At 41.2% G+C, this 10088-nt stretch overlaps 1 protein-coding gene across 1 annotated transcript in view; it reads left to right on the forward strand.

The window, feature by feature from the left end:
* Window positions 1-7038, forward strand: part of HTR1E (5-hydroxytryptamine receptor 1E) — an 83098-nt gene extending 76060 nt beyond the window's left edge. Inside the window, exon 2 of the mRNA XM_033236535.1 lies at window positions 5516-7038. Within this exon, the coding sequence (XP_033092426.1) occupies window positions 5701-6798 (1098 nt within the window). The 5' untranslated portion in view covers window positions 5516-5700 and the 3' untranslated portion in view covers window positions 6799-7038. The remainder of the gene's footprint in view (window positions 1-5515) is intronic.
* The last annotated feature ends 3050 nt before the right edge of the window (window positions 7039-10088 follow it).

Here is a 10088-nt window from a genome sequence, read left to right on the forward strand (position 1 = left end):
TAAAGTGGAAATGTAAAGTTACAAATCCTCAAAAAGGTCCTCCATCAACTCCTCACAGGATGTATCCATTTTTAGCTCTGATTATTGCAGTTAACTTTCCATTCTGGTGGACTGATAAGAGTCTGGTGTGTTGATATTAGTATTTGGCTTTGTTCTGCAGAATGTATTTTGAGTTGAGTGTTATTATAGTCCCTCCTCCCACACTATGTGAAAAGCTGAAGAGGCTGAACAGATTCCCAGGTGCTATTTAACCAGCTCTGTTCTACTTAGAAATCATACCATGGAGTTGGTAGTGGTTAAGGTAGTGGTTAGAAAACCACTAAGGAATTGGTAGTGGTTAGAAAACCACGTGTTATTTTCCTGAGAAGTTAAAGAAACTCAGCACAATTGAGGTTGAATCATTTCTTGAGTATGGCTATTATCTTTGACATCTTAACTGCCCCCACATGATCCCGAAAATTGCTCAAGGAACTCTACTTCACTGACGCCCCCAGGCCCCATTGACCACTCTCATCAGCCTCCCCCATTACTGCTTTTCTTCTTCCTCTTTTACATTTCACTCACTCCAAAAATGCTCTGTCCCAATATAAAGGATACTGAGTGTAGTAGCAAAGAAAACTGTAAATAGCCTAGTTTAAAAAGACGATCTCTCTTCAAAACAAAAAAAAAAATTCACTCCACATTCTTCTCCATAGCTATTATTTCTCTACTCCCCATTTCAGCAAAGCACTTGAAATAACCTTCCTCATTTATTGTCTATCTTATCTTCTCTCATTCTTTCTTGAAACCCCCACCTTCAGCCTTTTACCTCCACTGCTTCACCAAGTTGCCCTTGTCAAGGGCATAGATGTCATCCTATTGCCTAGCCCAGTGGTCAAGTCCCCATCACCCTTGAATCATCAGTAGTATTTATGCAGCTTTATAAGCTTTCTTCACTTGGTCTTGGAATAAAATCACTTCTCATCATTCTCTTCCACCTCAGTGGCTGTTATTCTCTGTCTGCTTTGCTGGTTCCTTCTTACCAAATTGACCTTTAAAAAGAGGCCAGGCACAATGGCTTATGCCTATAATCCCAGCACTTTGGGAGGTCAAGGAGGGCAGGTCACTAGAGCCAAGGAGTTCAACACCAGCCTGGGTAACATGGTATGGTAAAACACATCTCTACAAAAAAACAAATAAAAACTAACCGGGTGTCGTTTTGTGTGCCAGTAGTCCCAGCTACTCAGGAGGCTAAGTTGGGATGATCACCTGAGCCTGGGAAGGTGGAGGCTTCAGTGAGGCATAATTGTGCCACTGCATTCCAACCTGGGCAACAGAGTGAGACCCTATCTCAAAAACAGTAAAGAGCTCCAGGGCCCAGTTCTCAGAATTGTTCAATCCATAATTGCTCTGCAGTTAGGTCTTCCTGGGCCTGATCTCACCTAGCCATTTTAAAGAATGTGTTATATGTGTTATTATGGGACAAACTTCAAAATATATTTGTTAAATGAAAAAAAGATGGAAGACGGCATGCTAGGTGTGTGCAGGAGTTTGGGGTGACTGATAACACAGGGATACAAAATCTAACTCTTACTCTGAAAGGCTTGGGCACAAAATAAACCAGGAAGTCATGTGAAGAGCTAAAAAAGTAGCTCTCAACCTGTAATATTTTTACTAATTTAACTAGAATTAGTCCAAAATGTGAATCAGGCATACATCCCACCCACTAGAAATGTATAGTCTGTTGGGGAGAATAAAAAAATAAATAGTCACAAAATAAGGAAGAAAATGTCACCAGAGAGATGACAGTTAGGAGTTATGGGAGCTCAGATAAACAGAGCAGATTTAAAAGACCTATAAAGCTGAATTATTTCTGATGTTTTTAAACTGCATGCTTTCAAAATCACTACATTTCCTAATTACCTCTACTATAAATTGAAATTTCTAAAGTTTTCCTTATCAATGCTACTCTCCATACTCTCAATCTTACAACCAGAATGGAAAAGCCTTTTTATTGAGAACCATTCTACCCAATAAATCTCTAGAACCCAAGGAAAACATAACCAAGGATTAGTACATGCACAAAAAATGAAACAACTTTTTTCATTCAATTAGAGAGAAAGAGGTCAACGTGTAGAAACTTTGACCATGCAACACAGGGAACAATGGAGAGAGGTCGGTCCAAGCAGCTAGTAGATGGCACCGCTGGAATCTGAACCCAGGTCTGTCTGATTCCAAAGCCCACAATCTTTCCATTTTACAGTCTACCTCAGATACAAATGCAAGTTTAAACTGTTTGTAAAAAGGGGGGAAAGGTACCAGTAGAGAAGAAAATATTCAGTCTACAAAAGAGAGGGGGTTGTTCATAGAATTAGCCCCATGGAAGAACTAGAGAAACACAAGAGTCATAGAATAGTAGGTATAGTCATAGAAATGCTGTGAGTGCGTAATGGAAACAGAGAGGCTAAAAGATTGTCATTTAATTACAGAAAGATACAAACTGTCTTGAAAACAATTGACACATTTGTGGTCTTCAATGAACATCTTGTTTTCTTTTACTTTCTATATCTGAAGGCTAAATGTCACCTATCTCTCCCCCTTCTTGGTTTTTGCTCTATGAGCAGAAGAAATTAAAACTAGGGCTAGATCTTATCCACAGGCTGGAGGTTTTTATTCCTGCCACCTATCTCCAAACCACCCAAAGACTCCCTCCAACATTCACACCCTCTTACACATGTGCCTCACCTGCTCCTGCCTCCATCCCTTGCTGAAATCACTGTCTGTTAAATCTTATGCACATCAATCTACATCTCTTCTTAAAACTGCTAACGTTTCCTTGAAGTCTTCCTGGACCAAATCCCGTGGAGTCAAATCATAGGATTTGATAAGCCTTCTATCCAGCAGTCATTAACTGTGAATATTTCCATGTAATTTTGATTGTTGTGTTCTCATGAATATACATTTGTATTTGACTTTATATTTCTATAAAAATGGCACTAGCTCATTGACTGTCCAGCTTAATCACAGCTATCTTGGAGAGAATGAGAGAGAAGAGAGGAGAAGAGGAGAGGAGAGGAGAGGAGAGGAGAGGAGAGAGAGGAGAGGAGAAGAGAAGAGAAGAGAAGAGAAGAGAAGAGAAGAGAGAAGAGAAGAGAAGAGAAGAGAAGAGGAAGAAGGAGGAGGAGGAGGGGAAGAGAGGAGAGGAGAAAGGAGGGGAGGGGAGGGGAAAGAAGAGGAGATAGAGAGAGAGCATGAAGAAGAAAGAAGAAGGGAGAAGGAGGAGAAGGAGAAGAAGAAGAAAAGAAGAGGAAGAAGAAGGAGGAGGAGGGAGAAGAAGAAGGGCAGGGGGAAGGAAAGAGGGAAGGAAGGAAGGAAAGGAAGGGAAGGGAAGGGCAGCCACAAATGTTAAGTGAAACAAAATACTTTTTTTAATATAGACATCTTTAGTTTGGTGATGATGCTGTTTCACAGTTGATTTATTGTATTACTCAGAGAATAATTTTCCACAAATATCAATGTAATGTTATATGCTTTTCTCCAAAGAAAAATAGAACAGTATGATGCATAAATTGTTAGAAATAATTAGACAAAGTTGTGTAATCCCACTGTGACACTTCCATACCTTTGGAGTTTAATATTTACTGTGAAAGTTTTGTTTTTGTTTTTGTTTTTGTTTTTGAGACAGTCTCACTCTGTCACCCAGGCTAGAGTGCAGTTGCACGATGTTGGCTCACTGAAACCTCCGTCTCCCAGGTTCAAGCGATTCTCATGCCTCAATCTCCCAAGTAGCTGGGACTACAGGTGTGTGCCACCACACACCTAGGTAATTTTTGTACTTTTAGTAAAGATGAGGTTCCGCCATGTTGGCCAGGCTAGTCTCAAACTCCTGACCTCAGGTGATCTGCACACCTCGAACTCCCAATGTGCTGGGATTACAGGTGTGAGCCACCACGCCCAGCCTATTTACTGTGAGAGTTTAAAATCTAATTTGAAAGCTGCTTCCTATAAGCAATATAATTTTTTCTTTAATGTAATGATCCCAGAATTTTTAATGTTACATAATATGAATACATATTTTCAAATGCAAAAAAAAAGCCTTTTTACATATTAACATGTATAAAAGAATAAATATAATAAGAAATTAATTGGGGTGGCAAAGTACATTTAAAATTTTGTGATGTTTTTGTCAAAAACGGTTTGAACAAATTTACAAGAAAAAAACAAACAACCCCATCAAAAAGTGGGCAAAAGATATGAACAGACACTTCTCAAAAGAAAACATTTATGCAGCCAACAAACATATGAAAAAAAGCTCATCATCACTGTCATTAGAGAAATGCAAATCAAAACCACAATGAGATACCATCTCAGCACAGTTAGAATGGCAATCATTAAAAAGTCATCATTCTGAGCAAACTATCGCAAGGACAGAAAAACCAAACACTGCATGTTCTCACTCATAGGTGGGAATTGAACAATGAAAACATTTGGACACAGGGCAGGGAACATCACACACTGGGCCTGCTATGGGGGAGGGATAGCATTTAGAGAAATACCTAACGTAAATGACAAGTTAATGGGTGCAGCAAACCAACGCAGCACATGTACACATATGTAATACACCTGCACGTTGTGCACATGTACCCTAGAACTTAAAGTATAATAAAAAAAAAAAAAGATCAGGAAACAACAGATGCTGGAGAGGATGTGGAGAAATAGGAATGCTTTTACACTGTTGGTGGGAGTGTAAATTAGTTCAACCATTGTGGAAGACAGTGTGGTGATTCCTCAGGGATCTAGAGCCGGAAATACCATTTGACCCAGCATTCCCACTACTGGGTATATACCCAAAGGACTATAAATCATTCTACTATAAACACACATGCACACATATGTTTACTGCAGCACTGTTTACAATAGCAAAGACTTGGAACCAACCCAAATGCCCATCAATGATAGACTGGATAAAGAAAATGTGGCACATATACACCATGGAATACTACGCAGTCATAAAAAAGGATGAGTTCATGTCCTTTGCAGGGACATGGATGAAGCTGGAAACCATCATTCTCAACAAACTAACACAGGAACAGAAAACCAAACACCGTGTGTTCTCACTCATAAGTGGGAGTTGAACAATGAGAACACAGGGACACAGGGAGGGGAACATCACACACCAGGGCCTTTTGAGGGTTGAAGAGCTAGGGGAGGGATGGCATTAGGAGAAATACCTAATGTAGATGATTGGTTGATGGATGCAGCAAACCACCATGGCACATGTATACCTATGTAACAAACCTGCATGTTCTGCACATGTATCCCAGAACTTAAAATATAATTTAAAAAAAAAAACAGTGTGAAAACTTCCCTGAAGTGAAAAAGTATCCTTTGAGGAACAATGTAAAGATGAGCTCAAATTTCACAGGAAAGAGAAAATTAAAATTTATAACGAATTTATAAATATCAAACTATTTTCATGTTTTCCAGGAAAAGTGTGGCTTTCTCATTCATTAACCAATAGCATAATATTTTCCAGGAACCTTCAGTCAGAAGAAATGCTGTGGCCCTTCCCTTTACCAACAGAAAATGGAACACAAAAGACCACATAGCTGAACAAATTACAGCCTCCTTACAAGTGAGAAACCTTCGAGGCTACGTAGTTTTCAGCCAAAGAAAAATAACCAACAGCTTCTCCACAGTGTAGACTGAAACAGGGAAAACATGAACATCACAAACTGTACCACAGAAGCCAGCATGGCTGTGAGGCCCAAGACCATCACTGAGAAGATGCTCATTTGCATGACTCTGGTGGTCATCACCACCCTCACCACGTTGCTGAACTTGGCGGTGATCATGGCTATCTGCACCACCAAGAAGCTCCACCAGCCTGCCAACTACCTAATCTGTTCTCTGGCCGTGACGGACCTCCTGGTGGCCGTGCTCGTCATGCCCCTGAGCATCATGTACATTGTCATGGACCACTGGAAGCTTGGATACTTCCTCTGTGAGGTGTGGCTGAGTATGGACATGACCTGCTGCACCTGCTCCATCCTCCACCTCTGTGTCATTGCCCTGGACAGGTACTGGGCCATCACCAATGCTATTGAATACGCCAGGAAGAGGACGGCCAAGAGGGCGGCGCTGATGATCCTCACCGTCTGGACCATCTCCGTTTTCATCTCCATGCCCCCTCTGTTCTGGAGGAGCCACCGCCGCCTAAGCCCTCCCCCTAGCCAGTGCACTATCCAGCACGACCATGTTATCTACACCATTTACTCCACGCTGGGTGCGTTTTATATCCCCTTGACTTTAATACTGATTCTCTATTACCGGATTTACCACGCGGCCAAGAGCCTTTACCAGAAAAGGGGATCAAGTCGGCACTTAAGCAACAGAAGCACAGATAGCCAGAATTCTTTTGCAAATTGTAAACTTACACAGACTTTCTGTGTGTCTGACTTCTCCACTTCAGACCCTACCACAGAGTTTGAAAAGTTCCATGCCTCCATCAGGATTCCACCCTTCGACAATGATCTAGATCACCCGGGAGAACGCCAGCAGATTTCCAGCACCAGGGAACGGAAGGCAGCGCGCATCCTGGGGTTGATTCTGGGCGCATTCATTCTGTCCTGGCTGCCATTTTTCATCAAAGAGTTGATTGTGGGTCTGAGCATCTACACCGTGTCCTCCGAAGTGGCCGACTTTCTGACGTGGCTCGGTTATGTTAATTCTCTGATCAACCCTCTGCTCTATACGAGTTTTAATGAAGACTTTAAGCTGGCTTTTAAAAAGCTCATGAGATGCCGAGAGCATACTTAGACTGTAAAAAGCTAAAAGGCGCGACTTTTACCAGAGCCTCATGAGTGGATGGGGGTAAGGGGTGCAACTTATTAATTCTTGGACATACTTGGTTCAGGAGAGTTTGTAAGTATGTGTGGTCTTGTTTTCTTGTTTGTTTGTTTTGTTCTGTTTTGTTTGAGGATGATTTGGCGTGCTGTTTTCTACCTCTGGTCTTATCTGTGATACATAATTTCAAATAAACATTATCATACAAAAACATACATTTTGTAGAAGTAATAATAAGATGAAATAGTAAGTACTTTTTATGGGCTTGGGTTTTTTTAGCCATTTCAGTTACCCTGCAATTAAAGAATGCCAAAAATATCTTTATTTGCAGAATTTCTTATTACTTATAAATTAAATACTTCATAATGCCCTCTATGGCATTAAATCTGAGATTATGGCTCTATCTGCATACATATTCCAGTGGGAATTGCATGACTACGTAAAGAATTAAAAGAAAGTGATGTGCTGTCGTCTACTGCTTGCAGACCTGAGCTAAAGTCGTTTACTGTAGCACTATGACTATACAGCCTATTCCTTTCAGGTAAAAATAGTACAGCTGGCTTGTCCTTTTTAGTTCATGATTAAATAAACTTCCTCGTTTTCTAAAATGGAAATACCTGGAATAAATGCACTGGCACTTTTCTGTCTTTTACTATGAATATAAAACATAAAGCAAATAAGAAATCATCTAAATCTACTTTGGTCAGTGTGTTGCGGTATTACCTGATAGACACATTGGGTCTCCTCCAATTCTAAAATCTATCCCAGCTAAGCCTCCCATATACACTTTCACTGTAGCAGGGCTAAGGTGGGAGTACATGTCAAATTTGGAAAACTTTTTAAGAAGCTTAATGAGGTGCAGTGATCAAATGACAGAATATATTATCTGAAGAACTTCGTTGGAGAATATTACTCATTAAATTAACAGTTGCGGCTGGGCATGGTGGCTCATTCCTGTAATCCCAGCACTTCAGAAGGCCAAGGCAGATGCATCGCCTGAGGTCAGAAGTTCAAGACCAACCTGGCCAAGATGGTGAAACCCCATATCTGCTAAAAATGCAAAAATTAGCTAGGCATGGTAGCACGTGCCTGTAATCCCAGCTACTCGGGAGGCTGAGGTAGGAGAATCACTTGAACTTGGGAGGCAGAGGCTGCACTGAGCAGAGATCATGCCACTGCACTCCAGCCTGGGCAAAAGAGTGAGACCCTATCTCAAAAAAAAAAAAAAAAATTGCTGGTTGTGCTCTTGGGGAAAAAAAGTAAAAGTTGAAAATCTGTGTTTACACCAAAGGCCACTCATCAGGATATGAGAATGAAATTGTGTCTCCCAGAATAACTATGGCTTCCGTGCCAGACTCTACCCTGGGACCAGGAGGCTGCAGATGGGACCTGAGGCCATGGGTGTGGCCTGAGAAGGAGTGACTGCTACAATCACATGGAGGAGTACACCATTACAAAGTCAAGAGTGAGGGCAGAAGGACGGAAAGTTTGTACATTCTTGCATACTCCTAAGTAGGTGACCGTTCTCAACCTCTGCTCCTAGTCTCTCATCCACAGCCTCTCCCTATCTCTTCACTCTTCTTTGTAGGGAGAAGACATTGATTTGCCTCCTTTCCACTTCCGTGTTTTTAGTCCTTCAATCTATCCCCTCTCAACCTTTCCAGAATCTTGCTTCTTACACCCAGCCTCCCTCTGCACCTTCCTTTCTCCCTCCCCATCTCAACACTTTTCCTCCCCACTCCTCTTTAATCTCATCTATTACTTTGCTCAAATCTCTTGGACACAAAAATCAACTTCCTCTGGCCCTACTTCCCCATAAGCTCCTACTTCATCTCTCCCTTAACTCTCTCACCTGGGTTTCTCCAATCATTAATCCACTCATTCTGCATCCACTTCTCACCTTCCACTGACTTTTCTATCCTTTTCCATCTGAGTATACCCTAGTTCTCCCAAACTTATCTCCCAAAAGTCACTGGAGACTTGCCAGTAGCCCTTCTCTGCATCTCTACCTGTTATTTTCTCATCAGTTACAACAGCTAACCATCCCTTTCATGTTTAAGCCCATACCTTCCAGGATATTTTGCTCTACTGGTTCTCCAACTACCTCCTTGTCTCTTTATTCTTTGTCTCCTTTCCTTCCTCCTGGGGCTTTGTCCTCAGCAATCACCTCCTATAGCTCTATATGCCATCCCAACTTTGGCCATTTCAACAATTAGTTTCATGCCTGTAGCTCCCAAATTTGTGACTTTAGTCCTGATCTTTCTCTTAAACTGCAGACCCATAAGTTACATCTGGTGAGCCTCTCCCTATGAATATTTCTTTGGTACCTCAAACACAGCCTTTCTATACTTAACTCAGGATAATTTCCCCACACTCAAGCCTTCTCCTCTTTCTACCTTCTCAGTCTCAGATAAGAGAATTACCATGCTTTTTATCGTTCCTATTAGATGAATGTTATTCTCTCTCTTTGTCTCAGGTCTCCAACATCCAGATAGTCCTGAAGTCTAGTCCATTTACCTCTACAGAAACATGTGTTTATGCCACCTTGCTCTCCAATAAGTTAGTCCTCTCCCCTAGATCAAATGTTATTTGATCCACCTGCCTCTGGATTCGCCCACCTGCAACTCGGCCCCCACACATCTCCCAGTGTGAGTTTCTCACTGAGGCATCTCCAGACTAGCCACATTAGCAGCACCTGAGAACTTTTTAGAAATGCAAAATCAAGAGCCCCATTCAAGACCTACTGAATCAAAAATTAAGAGTGGAGCCCATTAATCTCTGTTTTAATAAGCCCTCCAGGAGATTCTGATACAAGCTAAAGTTTGAGTCACTATTTTAGAGCATACAGTAGATTTTTAATTGCATTGTTCAAAATCCTTTACTCTTTCCCTATCAATATAAAATAAATTAATAGTCCAGAGTATAGCATTCAAGGCCTCTTACTTTGTGACCCCAAACTATCTTTGCAGAGTTACATCTCACCACTTCTTTTCACCTACTTCATGCTCCAGAAAAATGTGAGTATTACCTGTGCTTTCCAAACTCCCCTAACATTTGATCCCATTGCTTTAGAAACCTGACCTCATGGCTTCACATCTTTCTTCCACCAATGCTTCCTATGTAGCTCAAATACAATCTCTTCTAAAAAGTCTTCCTGAGATACTTCTTCCTTCACTGTCCCTATGGAAGTCCTCTCTCCCAGCTCTATGCTCCCATATAACTTCACTTGTATCTCTAATATTATATGCATCCTATCTTCTAGT

Source organism: Trachypithecus francoisi, unplaced genomic scaffold, assembly GCF_009764315.1.
Source record: "Trachypithecus francoisi isolate TF-2019V2 unplaced genomic scaffold, Tfra_2.0 Lachesis_group15, whole genome shotgun sequence".
NCBI lineage: Eukaryota > Metazoa > Chordata > Mammalia > Primates > Cercopithecidae > Trachypithecus > Trachypithecus francoisi.